Here is a 20,522-nt window from a genome sequence, read left to right on the forward strand (position 1 = left end):
GTTAGAACACGCTCCTTTAGCTCAGAGGAGTTTGTTATTACCCACCTCCTGAAACCTACTTCTGTCAATTCCTCAGACTCGTTCTCCATCTTCTGTCAATTCCTCAAACTCGTTCTCCGTCCAGTTTTGTTCCCTTGCTGGCGAGAAGTTGTGATCTTTTGGAGGAGAGGAGGTGTTCTGGTTTTGGGAATTTTTGGCTTTTTTATGCTGGTTTTTCCTCATCTTCCTGGATTTATCTACCTTTGATCTTTGATGTTGATGACCTTCAGGTGAGGTTTCTGTGTGGATGTCCTTTTTGTCAATGTTGATGCTGTTCCTTTCTGTTTGTTAGTTTTCCTTCTAACAGTCAGGCCCCTCTGCTGCAGGTCTGCTGGTGTTTACTGGAGGTCCACTCTAGACCCTTTTTGCCTGGGTATCACCAGTGGAGCCTGCAGAACAGCAAAGATTGCTGCCTGTTCATTCCTCTGGAATTTTCCTCCCAGAGGGGCACCCGCTAGATGCCAGCCAGAGGTCTCCTGTATGAAGTGTCTGTTGACCCCTGCTAGGAGGTGTCTCTCAGTCAGGAGGCACAGGGGTCAGGGACCCACTTTAGGAGACAGTCTGTCCCTTAGCAGAACACGAGCATTGTCCTGGGAGGTCTGCTGCTCTCTTCAGTGGCAGGCAGGAACGTTTAAGTCTGCTGAAGCTGTGCCCACAACCACCCCTTCCCCCAGGTGCTCTGTCCCAGAGATATGGGAGTTTTATCTATAAGCCCCTGACTGGGGCTGCTGCCTTTCTTTCAGAGATGCCCTGCCCAGAGAGGAGGAATCTAGAGATGCAGTCTGGCTACGGTGGCTTTGTGGTGCTGGTGGGCTCTGCCCAGTCCAAACTTCCCGGGGCATTGTTTACACTGTGAAGGGAAAACCGGCTGCTCAAGCCTCAGAAATGGTGGTCGCCCCTCCCCCCACCAAGCTTGAGTGTCCCAGGTTGACTTCAGACTGCTGTTCTGCCAGTGAGAATTTCAAGCCAGTGGATCTTAGCTTGCTGGGCTCCATCGGGGTCGGATCCACTGAGCTAGACCACTTGGCTCCCTGGCTTCAGCCCCCTTTCCATGGGAGTGAACAGTTCTGTCTCACTGGCATTCCAGTCACCACTGGGGCGTGAAAAAAAACTCCTGCAGCTAGCTCGGTGTCTGCCCAAATGGTCGCCCAGTTTTGTGCTTGAAACCCAGGGCCCTGGTTGTGTAGGTACCCAAGGGAATCTCCTGCTCTGCGAGTTGCGAAGACTGTGGGAAAAGCATAGTATCTGGGCCAGAGTGCACTCTTCCTCACAGCACAGTCCCTCACAGCTTCCCTTGGCTAGGGGAGGGAGTTCCGCAACCCCTTGCGCTTCCCAAGTGAGGCGACACCCCACCCTGCTTCCGCTCGCCCTCCATGGGCTGCACCCACTGTCTAACCAGTCCCAGTGAGATGAGCCAGGTACCTCAGTTGGAAATGCAGACATCACCCGCCTTCTACATTGATCTCCCTGGGAGCTGCAGACCGGAGCTATTCCTGTTCAGCCATCTTGCCAGCCACCCCCCGCTTTTTTTTTTTTAATACTCCACAGAAATATTCTGAGTTTTTGTTTAGGAACAGGGAAAATAATCTCTGGGTTAGTCTCTAAACACAGTGAACTTGCTGTGAGACAGGCTTGGGTTAAGACTCTTTATTATCACATCCTCCTATGTCTCTTTTGAGGCATTTTATTTTATTTTTTATTATAATTTACTATGAAACAACTTAGAGATGAAGATCTCAGAATTTCACACATCATTGGCTGGGCGCAGTGGCTCACGCCTGTAATCCCAGCTCTACAGGTAGATCATGAGGTCAGGAGATCAAGACCATCCTGACTAACACAGTGAAACCCCGTCTCTACTAAAAATACAAAAAATTAGCTGGGCGTGGTAGTGGGCGCCTGTAGTCCCAGCTACTCGGGAGTCTGAGGCAAGAGAATGGTGTGAACCCGGGAAGCAGAGCTTTCAGTGAGCTGAGATCGTGCCACTGCACTCCAGCCTGGGCAACAGAGTAAGACTCCATCTCCAAAAAAAAAAAAAAGGAATTTCACACATTGTTTTGAATTGGTGATTAATCATCCTTTCCTTTCTTCATAGTATCACGAGTGCTCAATAATAGCCATTCAATTCTGTGATACTGAAATGGCATTTTTGTCTGGGGTAAATACCTGGGGTTCGTTGTCTCACACCAAGAGGATTAAGGACAAGGACACGTGGGTGGGTTAAGGAATAGAAAGTTAAATAGGCAGAAGAAAGGAGGGAGGATAGCAGCTCACTCTCTCTTGCAAGAGAGAGGCATCTGAAAAAGGTAAAGTGGAGGACTGCAGCAGATTTTATAGGCAGGCTTGAGGAGGCAGTGTCTCATTTAGGTAGGGCTCACAAATGGGTTTGACTAGGTATGATGTTTATATAGCAGTGGGGAAGGCTGGTTGCCCCACCCTAATCTTATGCAAATGGGCTTTTCACTTGGCCAGCTCCATCTTGCCTGCTTCTTACTATACACATGGCTGGCAAAAAGAGAAGATGGAGCCACCATATTGAACATGTCTCGTCCCAGGTAGTATATTCCTGTAGGCACAACAGCTTGCGTTCACTCTGCTTGCTTGTTTATGTCTGCAGCTTAATTTTACAGGTTGCTCTTTGTTAGAAAAGAAAATTATTTTGGGGTTGCTTTTCATTAAAAGGAAAACCTTACCGAGGACTAATATACCCTCACTATCTGCCTAAGTAATTTCTTTTCAACTCTTATGTCAATACTTACATACTTACCACTTTCCTCATTCCTCTTAAATCTGGAAGTATGGCACAAGCCAGCGCATTTTCTACATGTATTCCATCCTTGTTCAAGTTTTAGCAGTTGCATTACTGCTACAGAATGCCAAAAACACCACTAATTCTGGGGTCCTCATTGGCAGCCAGCCAGTCAGTGAGTGATCCAGAATCTCAGCCTTGGAGCCTGCTTTCTAGGATCACTTCTGTGCACTGATTCTTTGGGTCAGTGGGTCCCCTTAGAAGCAGAACTCAAGAAAGAGATTCTTGTGCAGTGATTTATTGAGTGCTCTCAAAAGAAAATGAGAAAAGAAGGAAAAAGAGCAAGGATAGAAGCTAGGCAAAGATGAAGTTTCAAAAGCCTAACCTCAGCTTGATCCCCCAGGGAGCTCTGAGGAGTGAATGGTGCCACAGAATTGTCCCTCTTGAGATGTAATGACTTGGCTTTTGTAACCCCATATTTTTCCCTCAACTGTCGTGGGCCACCCTGGGACACTTGCTTTTATACCTCAGATATTACTAGGTGAAGAGACTCTCATTAATAGGCTAAAACTGGTAATCGCCAATTTTAATTAGGTTCCTAATATTCTATTGTAGGATTGTACTCTATTTAATTTAGCTAGATCTCCAGTTATTAGATATTTTGATTGTTTCCCTTTGTTTCTATCATAAACCACATGGAGATGAACATCTTTCTCTAAATAATTGAGTGTAATTTTTAAAGTAAGAACAAGATAACTGGTAAAATATGAAAAAGCCCTCGATTTACCAGCTTTTTACTCTGTGATATCAGTGCTATATAAGGATGAAAGTTGAGTTTTTTTTAGTAAATGGAAATATGTTAAAGTTGTTATGGATATGGACATGAGAAATGGAAATTAAAATGGAATAAAAAATTATGATAGGAATAATTTGATATTTAAAAATAGAAGTTTAGACTGGGCATGTTGGCTCACACCTGTAATCCCAGCACTTTGGAAGGCGAAGGGGGGCAGATCACATGGTCAAGAGATCGAGACCATCCTGGCCAACATGGTGAAGCCCCGTCTCTACCAAAAATACAAAAATTAGCTGGGTGCAGTGGTGCGTGCCTGTAGCCCCAGCTACATGGGAGGCTGAGGCAGAAGAATTGCTTGAACCCAGGAGGTGGAGGTTGCAGTGAGCCGAGATCATGCCACTGCATCCAGCCGGGTGACAGAGAGAGACTCCATCTCAATAAATAAATAAATAATAATAGAAGTTTAAATTTATGAGGGAATAAATATAGGTCTTATATTTAGGTACTGTTTGGGGAAAACTCTCTAAGCATGTTTTTCCTCTGCTTTCATACCACCACAGCAATCATCAACAGAGAAGCCTTCTGCAACCAAAGGTAAGAGAATTTTTTCCCACACACCAAGTGGCAGACACCACCTGAATGTCTGCTAATTAAATTCCAGCATGATCTACCTAGAGATAGCATCAGACCCCATGGATTGAGGGTTCAGTCCCCAAAACTGAGCCCTCTCCTCACACCAGTGGCAAGTCCAAGCCTCTGGAGCTTCTGGCTGAGCAACTCACAGAACCCAGGGAAATGCTTATTTTAGTTTATTGTTCATTATAACAGATATTACAAAGAACACACATGAAGCGATGTGCAGGGCAGGATATGGGGGAAAGTGTTCGGAACTTCCATGCACTCTCTGGGCATGCCATAATCTAGGAAACTCCACGTGTTTAGTTATCTGGAAGCTCTTTGAACCCAGTCTTCTTGGTTTAGTTTTGTTTTCCTTAATCCCAAATGTGATAGTACTTCTTGGGTTTTTATGGAGAATCATAGGCATGAAATGTGATTGAACAAAAAGGGTACAATCTCATATTAATAGGCTGAATGGGGAAACCCAGCAATGCCTGTTTAGATTCTTCTTGGCCTCTCTGTGCAGCATTTCTTCCTCCAGAGTATGGGGCAGAACCTTCTCTGGAATGAGGGTCTTTTGACCCACAGTCAGATCAGAGTTCTGCCTTGAGCAGGTAAAGGAGGACAGGAGGTCAGAGGGAGAGATTCTCTTTCCTGAGGCTTGCTCCTGAAGCCTGCTCCTGAAGCCTAAAGTGCCCCAACATTATAATGAAAGACTAACAAGAGCTATGCAAGTTATGAGCCAGGAACCATGGATGAAAACCATGGGTACCTATGACGTATATATACATATGTCATAGGTATATATATATACGTATGTATATATACGTATGTATGTATGTATATATACATACGTATATATGTATGTATGTATATATACATACGTATATATGTATGTATGTATATATACATACGTATATATATGTATGTATGTATATATACGTATGTATATATACATACGTATATATGCGTATGTATATATGCGTATGTATATATACGTATGTATATATACGTATGTATACATACGTATATACGTATGTATACATACGTATATACGTATGTATATATACGTATGTATATATACGTATATACACGTATGTATATATACGTATGTATATATACGTATATACGTATGTATATATACGTATATACGTATGTATATATACGTATGTATATATACGTATGTATGTATGTATATATACGTCATAGGTACCCACAAGAATTTTCCAATTTCTTAGAAATTAGAAATAATTTCTAATAATAGAAATTATTATTAGATAAAATTAGAAATTATTATTATATAAAATTTGAAATAATGAGATATAAGAATTAGTGAAAAAGCAAGTTACTCCTTGCTATTCTTGAAGTATACATATATACATCATAGGTATGTATATATACGTACTCATAACTCTCATATATGTATATGAGATATATATGTATATACATATATATGAGAGTTATGAGACAGGAACCATGGATAAAAACCATGAGTACCTATGACATATATATACATACATCATAGGTATGTATATATATGTATGTATGTATGTATGCATGCATATATACATCATAGGCACCCACAAGAATTTTCTAATTTCTTAACAAATATAATGAGATATAAGAATTGGCTGAAAAAAGAAGTTACTTCTACTAAGTATGTAAAATCAGATCTATATGCCGTAATTGGGCCATAATAAGCAATTTATAAATATGTATACACTAGTAAATGAGTACAAGAAACTGTCCCAAAATATGTAAGTTAAGAGGATGGATTAATAGGAAAAAGAAAAGTTTGTGGTATGTAAAGCTAACACTAGGATTTAGGTAAATAAAAAATTGAAGAAAAAAGAATGTATGCTTTCTTCCAAGATTATTGAAGACATATGGCAAGATATTCCTGTAGGAAAAGACAAATACTTACAAAAAGTAAATTAGTATAAGATGGAAATTGATGACTGAAATGTCTGAGATATTCAGTTTTTTAAAAATGCATCTTAACTATAGGGATACATATATAGATATGTAAACAAAACGAAGTAAATTATTTTTATAAAGTTAATAGCAGCAGATGCTCCTAAGGGAGAGAAGAGGTAAGCAATTGGAAAAATGTATCCCATAGCTGATAAGGTACTGGTAGTGGTGGTGTGGTGGTGGTGGTGGTGGTGGTGGTGTTTTCCTAACCTAGGTGGTGGATACATATATGTTGTTTCTAGTATTATGTTTCAAAACATACTTTTGGAGGTCTAATGTATTTCCTTATAAAAATGAAATTAAAAGTAGGTTTTAATACCCCAGAAGAATTTTAAATAACCAATAAATTCAAAAGAAATCACAGTTATAAAAGAGGAACAAAATAGCTCTTGTTCAGTTCATATGAACCATATTGATCTTGGTTCAACTTGCCAATTCCAAAATACTTAAAATACAAACATTCTAAATTAATCTTTACTCATTTAATATAACAAACTGTTGTCACAGTAAATTGGAATCTAAAATTTAAAAAACTCACTGCAACAGAATTTGGAATGTGAGATCTTTGACCATTTTACCTCATGGACGTGAGAATAACACATGAGAATAACATCATAATGTTGTTCTTCTGTGATGTTATTAATAGAATGAAAAAACACAGAAAGGTAGAAAATTGTCAGTTAAAGCTTTGTTATGTACAGAAGCAATCATAAAAGTAGTTTAGCACTAATATTCAAAAAAGGATAGCAGTGACCCTGAACATGATTCTGTTGTTAGTCTATCATGAACCACTCCTAAAATAATAAAACAAATATTTAGTGGCAAAAAAGTGGTGCCTTCTTAAGATTATAAACATTATAAGCAAGATTATAAACACTAAGCAGCATTAGAGTTTTTAAAATAAACAAATCATTGTAGAGAAACTTCATTAGTGATTTATAAGAGAGGATACACATCATGTTAATTAAATTTACAGATGATGCTAAATTGGATGGTGTTGGCAAAACCAGTGAGGGCAGATAAAAGGGACCTAAAGTGGTTAGAAATATGGGCAGGAAATGAAATGTGATTCAACCTGGAAAAATGTAGCTAATACATCTGGGGAAAAATAATCAGAAACACAGCCATTCAACTGGCAGGATATACAGTACTTGGAAAGCAGTATTACCAAGAGACTTTGAGATGATAGTGGTAGCAAATTATATATGGTCTTGTAATGCAATGTGGCAGTAAAATCAGTCAATGAGATTTTAGTCTGTATATGCAAAAGCTTCACATCATGTGGCTGAAAGATAAAAGTTATTTAAATGGTACTGCTGAGATCACAAAGAGAATACAAGTTTGGGGCATGTACATGCCCCAAATAAGCAAATCGAGTAGTGTTCAGACTAGAAAATAAATGTATAATGATCTTCAGACTTTAATCCTTAAAATATTAAAATAACAAAATGTATATTTTTTGCTCATCTCTGAGTATAGTTATGATAACATTTTACAAATATTTGTAAGATACAAACATTATGGAAGTCAAGATATTTTTAAAGGTAGGATAAGAGAGTTTATAGTCAAGTATTGGGATGAAATTAAGTAACAGAAATTTAAGACTGAATCTGGGAAATGTTTTCTGACAGTGAAATCTATTAGTCTCTGGAATGGAATCTCTAGAGAGGTGGGGAGAATTTCTATTCCTCTAGTCATTGGACTAGATCAAGACTTGGATAGCGTATTATTTAAAGTAAAAAAAAAAGGTAAAAACTGATTTGACCATTATGCATTGGATGGGCTGCACACAATGACATTGTCAAATCTTATCCAACTGTCTTATATGACCTCAGACTTCTCTGACATGCTATGTCCTATTAGTAAGTAACTGCCCATTATTTTTTAAATGAATGCTTTCTAAAAGACCAAATTCATATTTTCCAGTTCATGGACTTCAATTTCCTAGATTTTTTTTCTTCCAAGTCATAGGAATGCTAGAAAATAAAACACTCCTCCTTTTCCATGTTGATGAGATATGGTCTTAAATATTCCAAGCCTTTTGGATCAAATCAGAAGAGGTAGCTGAATTCTGAAGTCTTACTTACACCAGTGCATTGAAAACATATTTTTACTGCAGTTTTGCAACCACAACTATGCAATATATAAAAATTCATTCACCTCCTTTTGTGGGTTAATCCACAGAGAGATTTTTTACCAGATGGTATCCTGGTGATATTATTTACTTTTAGCAAAGCAATATAACTGAGTTTGAAAAATATACAGTAAAGTATGCACTTCATCCCAACATTAAAACATTCTTTCAATTGTACTTTTAAATTATATAGTCTAAAGTTTGTCTATAACTTTGTTCTGTGTCCTAACAGCAAAATGAAAGTGGAAGCAGAATACTTTAAAATGGCAAATAAATTTTAACCCAAAATGTTATTCTTTTAAGCAAAACCAAAACCAACCAAATAAAAATTAACATTAAAACATGTACCAGACTGTAGGCAAGAGGTAAATTAGATATATAAATTTACATACATTATATATCTATTTAAGGTATAGATAGGTGTAAAGTATGTATATATATATTTAATAGTCTTTTTATTTTTTATTTTTTATTACACTTTAAGTTCTAGGGTACATGTGCACAACGTGCAGGTTTGTTACATATATATACATGCGCCATGTTGGTGTGCTGCACCCATTAACTCGTCATTTACATTAGATATGTCTCCTAATGCTTTCCCTCCCCACTTCCCCCACCCACGACAGGCCCCGGTATGTGATGTTTCCCTTCCTGTGTCCAAGTGTTCTCATTGTTCAATTCCCACCTGTGAGTGAGAACATGCGGTGTTTGGTTTTTTGTCCTTGTGATAGTTTGCTGAGAATGATGGTTTCCAGCTTCATCCATGTCCCTACAAAGGACATGAACTCATAATTTTTATGGCTGCATAGTATTCCATGGTGTATATGAGCCACATTTTCTTAATCCAGTCTACCATTGTTGGACATTTGGGTTGGTTCCAAGTCTTTGCAATTGTGAATAGTGCTGCAATAAACACACAAGTGCATGTGTCTTTATAGCAGCATGATTTATAATCCTTTGGGTATATACGCAGTAATGGGATGGCTGGGTCAAATGGTATTTCTAGTTCTAGATCCTTGAGGAATCACCACACTGTCTTCCACAATGGTTGAACTAGTTTACAGCCCCACCAACAGTGTAAAAACATTCCTATTTCTCTACATCCTCTCCAGCATTTGTTGTTTCCTGACTTTTTATGATTTAAGTATATATATATATTTAATAGTCTTTATACTTCACATTGTTAATCTCTGTTATCACTGTAGAAAGAAGTAAAGAAAATAGAGGCTCCTGTTTTCAAAGTAGTTAACATCCTAGCTGGAGAGATATATGTGAGAGGCAAATGTAGGTGGTACAAATGCATATCAGTTATTTAATAAAAGCATTTCAGTGGAATTATGCAAATTGGGTAGAAGTTGACAAATGGATTTATTTCATTGTAGTAGAGAATATTTTGAGGTCTAATAAACGATCTGGGCGCCTGGGCAACATGGTTAGACTTTTTCTCTACAAACATTTAAAAAACTAGCAAGGCATGGTGGCGCATACTTGTGGTTCCAGCTACTCAGGAGGCTGAGGTAGGAGGATCACTTGAGCCCAGGAGGTTGAGGGTGCAGTGAACTTTGTTTGCACCATTCCACTCCAGCCTGGGTGACAGAGCAAGACACTGTCAAAAAAAAAAAAAAAAAAATCTTATGAAATGGTACTACAGAGTTGGGATAAACAGTATATTAGTCAGTGATCTTCAGAAAAACAGAACTAATAGGAGATACCTATCATGGGATTATGGACACTGGCTAGTCCAAAATCTGTAGAGCTTGTATCCGCTTTCAAGTCCAAAGGCTGGAAGCTGCTATAGAACCAGGAAGAGCAAATGGTATAGTTTGAGGCCCATCAGGCAGGATAATTTTCACTTATTCTGAGGAAGATCAGCCTTTTGTTCTATTCAGGCCTTGAAATGATTGGATGCCAATCCTAGATTATCTGCTTTGTCTAGTCTACCAATTTAAATGTTAATCTCATCCAAAAAACACCTTCACAAAAACAGAATAATGTTTGACCAAGTATCTGGGCACCCTGTGGCCCAATCAGGTTGACGCAAAATTAACCATCACACAGAGATGGAGAGGAAGTTGAACTATAGAGAACAATTCTAAGTTTTTGAGTAAGGAAATAACATCATAGAGCACTTGAGGACTATTCTAATAGCAGTACATAGAAAAAGTGTGAGAAATAGACTTGACTCAAGAAAAGTTGGTAGCTGTGGAAAGAGCTAGCAGGGAGGAGGAGGAGCTCCGGAATTCATGTCTAAAGGGGAAAGATTATGCCTTGATTATCAGCTACGACTATAAAGAGAGGCTACTAATTTGAGTTTAAAGAGATATCAGCCTGGGGATTCAAAGTTAAGTTGAAATAGGGAAGTTGGGAAAGTTTTGCTTTTTTGGATTTCTAAAAAAGATTTATTTTGTCTGCCTCTGAAAAAATAATTCTGAAAACCACAGTTTTATTCTACTTTACCCTTAAATATATTAAAAATATGTTTGAGAGAAATAAATGATCAGTTTTGTTTTGGGGATAATTATAATGTATAGTGTAATATATCACATATAATAATAGAATATAAATTTTTGATGTTAATAAGCCATACAAGTAGAAGAGTCTGTGGCTATGTAAGTACAAATGAGTTGGAAACTCCCCTTTTTTTCTTAGCTAAATAAGGGATATTGAGCCAGGAAAACAGCACTTCCAATGTCACAGATCTAGGGCACCTATTTTTTTATTTGGGGATGTTTACATATTTTTTGTTGTACAAACAAAAATACAAAAATTCCTAATCCAAGTACATAATAAAAAATGACCACATAAATTAGAGGCAGATCTTGAATTTAGAATAATTCTCTTTTTAAAAAAAAAAAAACATGCGGTGGCGCAGTGACTCACACCTGTAATCCCAGCACTTTCGGAGGCCAAGGCAGGCGGATTGCCTGAGCTCAGGAGTTCCCGACCAGCCTGGGCAACATGGTGAAACCCCTTCTCTACTAAAATACAAAAAAATTAGCTGGGCGTGGCAGCATGTACCTGTAACAGTCCCAGCTACTTGGGAAGCTGAGGCAGGAGAATTGCTTGAATCTGGAAGGCGGAGTTTGCAGTGAGCTGAGATCGCGCACTCCGGCCTGAGCAACAGAGCAATACTCCATCTCAAAAAACAAACAAACAAACAAACAAACAAAAAACATGCAGGCTGGGCACACTGGCTCATGCCTGTAATCCCAGCATATTGGGAAGCGAAGGCAAGTGGATGATTTGAGGTCAGAAGTTTGAGACCAGCCTGGCCAACATGGTGAAACCCCGTCTGTACTGAAAATAAAAAAAAAAATTCAGCTGCGCGTGGTGATCCACACCTGTAATCCCAGCTACAGCTACTGGGGAGGCTGAGGCAGGAGAATCATTTGAACCCGGGAGACGGAGTTTGCAGTGAGCCGAGATCGTTCCGCTGCAGTCCAGCCTAAGCGACAGAGTGAGACTCTGTCCAAAAAAAAAAAAAAAGTCTAATTACAGAAGCAGAATTCAAAGTTCATAAATAGAATTCAAATGTTTGTATCTTTACTAACATAAGACAATTCTGAGCTATTATTACATGGTAGCCTGCCAGCTAACAATTCAACTTGCAGAGTTTTTACTTTTTACTTCTTTGTAGTTACTCAGTTTTTTGTGTTGCTTCTTGCTTAACTTCCAACTTGATTTCCTCCAAACGCTGGAGAGATTCTTTAGATGCCAATATTGAAGGAAGGGCAGGGGTCTGAGTGGGAGGTGTCTGAATCCCGCACGCTGCTTCAACCAAGACAGCTCCAGATTATTTTTGTTTCGTTGGTTTCCAAAAAAGATTTGTTTTGTCCACCTATGAGAAAACAATTTTGAAAACCACAATTTTATTTCACTTTACCGTTAAGTGTATTCAAAATATTTTTGTCAGAGATTATATCTAAAAGTAAAGGTGTATCATAGGTAGTCCATAATTTATATTTAGCTCTTAGGAGTAGAACCCTTTGTAAACATAAAACGTTGATTCCCCCCTTTTAAAAACAGTATTATTGAGATTTAATTCACAGGCCATACAATTCACCCATTTAAAATATACAGTTAAATTTTTACATTGTTTTTATGTAGTTTTGCAACCATCACCGCAGTCAATTTTAGAACATTTTCATGACCCCAGGAAAACACTCCTTACCCTCTAGTGATCACTCTCTGTTTTACCCCAATCCTACAAATCCTAGGTAACCTCTAATCTACTTTCTGTCTATATGAATTTGTCTATTCTGAATATTTCATGTAAGAGGAATTATAATGTATGGTCTTTTGTGACTGGCTTCTTTAACTTAGCATTTTTTTTAGTTTCATCCATGTTGTAGCATGAATCAATATTTCATTCCTTTTTATGGCTGAATAATATTCCATCATGTGGCTATAACACATTTTATTTTTATGACTTCATTTTTATACATTCAATTTATACTCTGATTTTAGAAAACATTATGTACAAGTGTAGAAGACTATAAGCCATGTAAAATTATTTGATTCAGTTATAGTTACTACGTACAAAGTGATGTGCTAGACGTTGTAAGAGACACCAAAAGAAGATAAAATAACTATCTTAGGAATACTGTTTAATGATTTACTGAGCTCCTTGTCATATTTTCTAATATTCTTACTGCAATAATCTGTGGATTGTCATCATTGTTGTTAATCCCAAGGAATTAGGACTTGATGCAAGTTATTTAAACTTTCTTGGACTCAGTTTATTTATCTTAGAAACAGAATGATAATAGAAAAGCATTAGTGAAATGATAGGTATAAAATGTTTAAACAGGGCCTAGAACATAATTATTTCTCAGTAAATATTCTATGCATCAGAAACCTAATGTATTGCCCTCCAAGACCACACTGTCTAATATGTAGGCACTGGTCACATTTTACATGCTCAGTAGTCACTTGTGGTTACTGGCTGTTATATTGGACGCACAGATAGAGAACAGTTTCATCGTTGTAGAAAGTTATATTTGCAGTATTACATACTACATATGACTACCAAACAGGGAAGAGAATTTTAAGGTAGTGATTTAGATAGCATCACATATGTTCAGAATGAGTTGGGATCTCTTCCTTCTGTAATGATCAAAGCCCAGGGAGGAGATGCTACTTGAGCTAAACTTTGAAGAACAGATACACCACAAAAAGAAGGGATCATTTAGCAATATTAGGTGCAATATATACATATCAAAAGTACAAGGCACTTAGGAAGAAAAGGATTTATGGGACATAGTGGTAAAAATAAAACTAGGGACTTAGGAAAGAATTCTAGAGGATTTTGTTGTTTTGTTTTTTGTTAACAGTGAAAGTCTTTTTTTTTTTTTTTTTTTTTTTGACAAGGTCTCACTGTCTTTGTGTTGCCCACATTGGTCTTGAACTCATGGGCTCAAGCAGTCCTCCTTCCTCAGCCTCCCAAAGAGCTGGGATTCCAGACGTGAGCCACCGTGCCCTGCTGTCATTAACTTTTGATAAGGGAAATTTTATGTCAGGAAGTTTGATCTGACAAAATGGTTAGAATGGATAGGATGGATCAGAGGCTATAAGACTTATTCACAGGATGTTGCTACAGATCAGGTTGGGCCATTAACAGCCTGAATTTGTGATAATGTCACACGAACATAAGGTAGGTAGATAAAACTGTGTGCCTACCTTGCACAGATATTTGTGCGTATTGAAATGTTTAGGCTAGGCGCAGTGGCTCATGCCTGTAATCCCAGCACTTTGGGAGGCCGAGGTGGGCGGATAACCTGAGGTCAGGAGTTCGAGTCCAGCCTGACCAACATGGAGAAACCCATCTCAACTAAAACTACAAAATTAGCCGGGCATAGTGGTGCATGCCTGTAACCCCAGCTACTCAGGAGGCTGAGGCAGGAGAATCGCTTGAACCTGGGAGGCGGATGTTGCAGTGAGTTGAGATCGCGCCATTGCACTCCAGGCTAGGCAACAAGAGCAAAACTCCATCTCAAAAAAAAAAAAAAAAAAAACTGAACAGTGCCATAACCTCATAACCTCCTCCTTCCACCCAACATTGCCCCCTACCGGAAAGTACTCTTTACATACTTGAGTACTGCTATGTCTTTTCTTAATCATCTGATGACTCAACATCCTAAGTTACTTCAACATTTCCTCTTATACCCTGAGTTTTGTATCATTTACCATCCTGTTTCCCTTCTTTAGATTCACTCAGATTTGTCATGGCCTCTGAAAATGTGGTGCCGAATGAATCTCAGCGTTCCAGATACGGTTTGACCAGTCTAGGATTCAGAGAAACTGTTTCCTCTACTCTACAGGCATTTTATGTGTTGATGTGTTGATGACTAAGGGGAATCCCTGGAGAAATTTTAAGCAGGAATTTGGGAAATTAGAACTGGTGCCCATTCATTCAGTATTTATTTTTATTTATACCTACCATAAGCTGTACTCAGAATTACAGATAGATATTTCATGGTAGTTGACCTGAAGAGGAAATACACACACACACACACACACACAAACACACACACACACACACACACACACACACATAAAATAGTGTACCGAAGACAGATACTTGGACACATAATGTTTTTGAGTGACTTTCTCTGCGGAGGAGGAGCTCGGGAAAACGGATGTGAAGTATCTAAATGAAGCAGACATAAAAGCAAAGAAAGGAGAGAATTTCGAGAGAGGCAAAGAGTTAACAGGGTCTGGAACTTCAAAGAAGCCAAGGAGTTCCAAGAAAGGCTACTGGATTTAGCAATTATGAAATTCTTGATTGGCCGGGCGTGGTGGCTCACGCCTGTAATTCCAGCACTTTCGGAGGCTGAGGTGGGTGGATCACTTGAGGCCAGGAGTTCAAGAACAGCCTGGCCAACATGGCAAAACCCTGTCTCCACCAAAAATACAATAATTAGCCAGGTGTGGTGGCGCCCACCTGTAGTCCCAGCTACTTGGGAGGTTGAGGCATGACAATCACTTGAACTTGGGAGGCAGAGGATGCAGTGAGCCAAGATCAGGCCACTGCACTCCAGCCTGAGTGACAGAGTGAGACTCTGTCTTGAAAAAAAAAAAGGAAGAAATTCTTGATTACTTTTTTGTTTAATGAGATGGAATCAAGCTTTTAAGAGATCAAAGTTTTAATGTGAAAAGGAAGAAAGTAGAACTCTTATGAACAGAAAGCATAGGCTAAAGAGGATAGTAGGACACATGTATAGCTGTTTTTCTGGGTGAAGTTTGGAATTAGTCAAGGAACTCAGTTGTTTACGTGAAAAAAAATAATAACCAGGAAAATTCTTAAAAAGTAACATAATGGGCTGGGTGCGGTGGCTCACGCCTGTAATTGCAGCACTCTGGGAGGCCAAGGTGGGCGGATCACCTGAGGTCAGGAGTTCAAGACCAGCCTGACCAACATGGAGAAACCCCTTCTCTACTAAAAATACAAAAGTAGCCAGGCGTGGTGGCGCATGCCTGTAATCCCAGCTACACGTGAGGCTGAGGCAGGAGAATTGCTTGAACCTGGGAGGCAGAGGTTGTGGTGAGCCAAGGTCGCGCCATTGTACTCCAGCCTGGGCAACAAGAGCGAAACTCTGTCTCAGGAAACCCATCTCACGTGCAGAGACACACATAGGCTCAAAATAAAGGGATGGAGGAAGATCTACCAAGCAAATGGAAAACCAAAAAAGGCAGGGGTTGCAATCCTAGTCTCTGATAAAACAGACTTTAAACCAACAAAGATGAAAAGAGACAAAGATGGCCATTACATAATGGTAAAGGGATCAATTCAACAAGAAGAGCTAACTATCCTCAATATATATGCACCCAATACAGGAACACCCAGATTCATAAAGCAAGTCCTTAGAGACCTACAAAGAGACTTAGACTCCCACACAATAATAATGGGAGACTTTAACACCCCACTGTCAACATTAGACAGATCAACGAGACAGAAAGTCAACAAGGATATCCAGGAATTGAACTCAGCTCTGCACCAAGCGGACCTAATAGACATCTACAGAACTCTCCACCCCAAATCAACAGAATATACATTCTTCTCAGCAACACACCACACTTATTCTGAAACTGACCACATAGTTGGAAATAAAGCACTCCTCAGCAAATGTAAAAGAACAGAAATTATAACAAACTGTCTCTCAGACCACAGTGCAATCAAACTAGAACTCAGGATTAAGAAACTCACTCAAAACCGCACAACTACATGAAAACTGAACAACCTGCTCCTGAATGACTACTGGGTACATAACGAAATGAAGGCAGAAATAAACATGTTCTTTGAAACCAACGAGAACAAAGACACAACATACCAGAATCTCTGGGACACATTTAAAGCAGTGTGTAGAGGGAAATTTATAGCACTAAATGCCCACAAGAGAAAGCAGGAAAGATCTAAAATTGACACCCTAACATCACAATGAAAAGAACTAGAGAAGCAAGAGCAAACACATTCAAAAGCTAGCAGAAGGCAAGAAATAACTAAGATCAGAGCAGAACTGAAGGAAATAGAGACACAAAAAACCCTTCAAAAAATCAATGAATCCAGGAGCTGGTTTTTTGAAAAGACCAACAAAATTGATAGACCACTAGCAAGATTAATAAAGAAGAAAAGAGAGAAGAATCAAATAGACACAATAAAAAATGAAAGGGGATATCACCACCGATCCCACAGAGATACAAACTACCATCAGAGAATACTATAAACACCTCTACACAAATAAACTAGAAAATCTAGAAGAAATGGATAAATTCCTCAACACATACACCCTCCCAAGACTAAACCAGGAAGAAGCTGAATCCCTGAATAGACCAATAATAGGCTCTGAAATTGAGGCAATAATTAATAGCTTACCAACCAAAAAAAGTCCAGGACCAGATGGATTCACAGCCAAATTCTACCAGAGGTACAAGGAGGAGCTGGTACCATTCCTTCTGAAACTATTCCAATCAGTAGAAGAAGAGGGAATCCTCCCTAACTCATTTTATGAGGCCAGCATCATCCTGATACCAAAGCCTGGCAGAGACACAACAAAAAAAAGAGAATTTTAGACCAATATCCGTGTTGAATATCGCTGCAAAAATCCTCAATAAAATACTGGCAAACCGAATCCAGCAGCACATCAAAAAGCTTATCCACCACGATCAAGTGGGCTTCATCCCTGGGATGCAAGGCTGGTTCAACATATGCAAATCAATAAACGTAATCCAGCATATAAACAGAACCAATGACAAAAACCACATGATTATCTCAATAGATGCAGAAAAGGCCTTTGACAAAATTCAACAACCCTTCATGCTAAAAACTCTCAATAAATTAGGTATTGATGGGACGTATCTCAAAATAATAACAGCTATTTATTACAAACCCATAGCCAGTATCATACTGAATGGGCAAAAACTGGAAGCATTCCCCTTGAAAACTGGCACAAGACAGGGATGCCCTCCTCACCACTCCTATTCAACATAGTGTTGGAAGTTCTGGCCAGGGCTATCAGGCAGGAGAAAGAAATAAAGGGTATTCAATTAGGAAAAGAGGAAGTCGAATTGTCCCTGTTTGCAGATGACATGATTGTATATCTAGAAAACCCCATCGTCTCAGCCCAAAATCTCCTTAAGCTGATAAGCAACTTAGCAAAGTCTCAGGATACAAAATCAATGTGCAAAAATCACAAGCATTCTTATACACCAATAACAGACAGATAGCCAAATCATGAGTGAACTCCCATTCACAATTGCTTCAAAGAGAATAAAATACCTAGGAATCCAAGTTACAAGGGATGTGAAGGACCTCTTCAAGGAGAACTACAAACCACTGCTCAATGAAATAAAAGAGGATACAAAAAATGGAAGAACATTCCATGCTCATGGATAGGAAGAATCAATATCATGAAAATGGCCATACTGCCCAAGGTGATTTATAGATTCATGCCATCCTGATCAAGCTACCAATGACTTTCTTCACAGAATTGGAAAAAACTACTTTAAAGTTCATATGGAACCAGAAAAGGGCCTGCATTGCCAAGTGAACCCTAAGCCAAAAGAACAAAGCTGGAGGCATCACGCTACCTGACTTCAAACTTTACTACAAGCCTACGATAACCAAAACAGCATGATACTGGTACCAAAACAGAGATATAGACCAATGGAACAGAACAGAGCCCTCAGAAATAATACCACATATCTATAACTATCTGATCTTTGACAAACCGGACAAAAACAAGAAATGGGGAAAGGATTCCCTATTTAATAAATGGTGCTGGGAAAACTGGCTAGCCATATGTAGAAAGCTGAAACTGGATCCCTTCCTTACACCTTATACAAAAATTAATTCAAGATGGATTAAAGACTTAAATCTTAGCCCCAAAACCATAAAAACCCTAGAAGAAAACCTAGGCAATACCATTCAGGACATAGGCATGGGCAAGGACTTCATATCTAAAACACCAAAAGCAATGGCAACAAAAGCCAAAATTGACAAATGGGATCTCATTAAACTAAAGAGCTTCTGCACAGCAAAAGAGACTACCATCAGAGTGAACAGGCAACCTACAGAATGGGAAAAAATTTTTGCAATCTATTCATCTGACAAAGGGCTAATATCCAGAATCTACAATGAAGTCAAACAAATTTACAAGAGAAAAACAACCCCATCAACAAGTGGGTGAAGGATATGAACAGACACTTCTCAAAAGAAGACATTTATGCAGCCAACAGACACATGAAAAAATGCTCATCATCACTGGCCATCAGAGAAATGCAAATCAAAACCACAAAGAGATACCATCTCACACCAGTTAGAATGGCGATCATTAAAAAGTCAGGAAACAACAGGTGCTGGAGAGGATGTGGAGAAATAGGAACACTTTTACACTGTTGGTGGGACTGTAAACTAGTTCAACCATTGTGGAAGTCAGTGTGGCGATTCCTCAGGGATCTAGAACTAGAAATACCATTTGACCCAGCCATCCCATTACTGGGTATATACCCAAAGGATTATAAATCATGCTGCTATAAAGACACATGCACACATATGTTTACTGTGGCACTATTCACAATAGCAAAGACTTGGAACCAACCCAAATGTCCAACAATGATAGACTGGATTAAGAAAATGTGGCACATATACACTATGGAATACTATGCAGCCATAAAAATGGTGAGTTCATGTCCTTTGTAGGGACATGGATGAAGCTGGAAACCATCATTCTCAGCAAACTATCGCAATGACAAAAAGCAAACACCTCATGTTCTCACTCATAGGTGGGAGTTGACCAGTGGGAGCCCTTGGACACAGGAAGGGGAACATCACCTACCGGGGCCTATCGTGGGGTGGGGTGGGGTGGGGTGGGGCGGGGGGGAGGGATAGCATTAGGAGATATACCTAATGTAAATGACAAGTTAATGGGTGCAGCACACCAACATGGCACATGTATAAATATGTAACAAACCTGCATGTTGTGCACATGTACCCTAGAACTTCATAATAAAAAAAAAGTAACATAATGAGGAAAGACTCTCCCACTAAGATACTAAAACATAATACAAAGCTATATTGATTTAAATTGTGTGTAAGAATACTTTAATAGGCGGATCAATTGGTTGAATAGAAAGTACAGAAGTAGACTCAAATACTTATGGAAATTTAGTACATGTTAAAGGTGATGTTTCCAGTTGGCATAGAAAAGGTGTATTATACAACAATAAGAGATAGTGTGACAATGGGCTAGGCATCTGTACACACACAGAATGCTGGATTCTTATCTCACACCTTACAATAAAAATTTCAGATGAAACAAAGGTTTTATCTTGAAAAATAAAAACAAAAAAGTATTAGATTAAGCCCTGGGAGAATTATTTCTTTATACCAGAGGTGAGAACTCCTAAGTTGGACACAAACCTCAAAAGTCACAATGGAAAAGATTAATTAATTTGATTAAGTAAAAATATAAAAATTTCACAGTCAAATATCATAAGCAGAGCAAAAAGACTAACTATAAACTGTGGGAAACATTTAAAATTCTGTATTGCAAATAAGATACCTTAGTGTATTAGAAGCATCTAGAAATCAATGAGAACTACCAACTATTTCATAAAATAAAAAACAGACAAGCGATGAAAAGGGTAATAAATCTAGTAACTCCTAAAATCTTGATGAGATTGTCATATTTTTAGAACAGACAAGTGAATTAAGA

General features: G+C 38.6%; 1 protein-coding gene across 24 annotated transcripts in view; it reads left to right on the forward strand.

Moving 5' to 3' along the window:
- The window catches only part of LOC134808766 (uncharacterized), a 418,516-nt gene that overhangs the window by 109,966 nt on the left and 288,028 nt on the right, over positions 1–20,522 (forward strand). For 23 of the 24 annotated variants that reach the window (XR_010152427.1, XR_010152431.1, XR_010152426.1 and 20 more), the window contains one exon: positions 4,145–4,178. The exons of the other annotated variant lie outside the window; for it this stretch is intronic. Coding sequence is in view for 5 of the 23 variants with exons in the window: in XM_063797382.1 (XP_063653452.1) it covers positions 4,145–4,178 (34 nt within the window). In the remaining 18 variants the exon portion in view is untranslated. The remainder of the gene's footprint in view (positions 1–4,144; positions 4,179–20,522) is intronic. 24 annotated transcript variants of the gene reach the window in all.

Source organism: Pan troglodytes, chromosome 18, assembly GCF_028858775.2.
Source record: "Pan troglodytes isolate AG18354 chromosome 18, NHGRI_mPanTro3-v2.0_pri, whole genome shotgun sequence".
NCBI lineage: Eukaryota > Metazoa > Chordata > Mammalia > Primates > Hominidae > Pan > Pan troglodytes.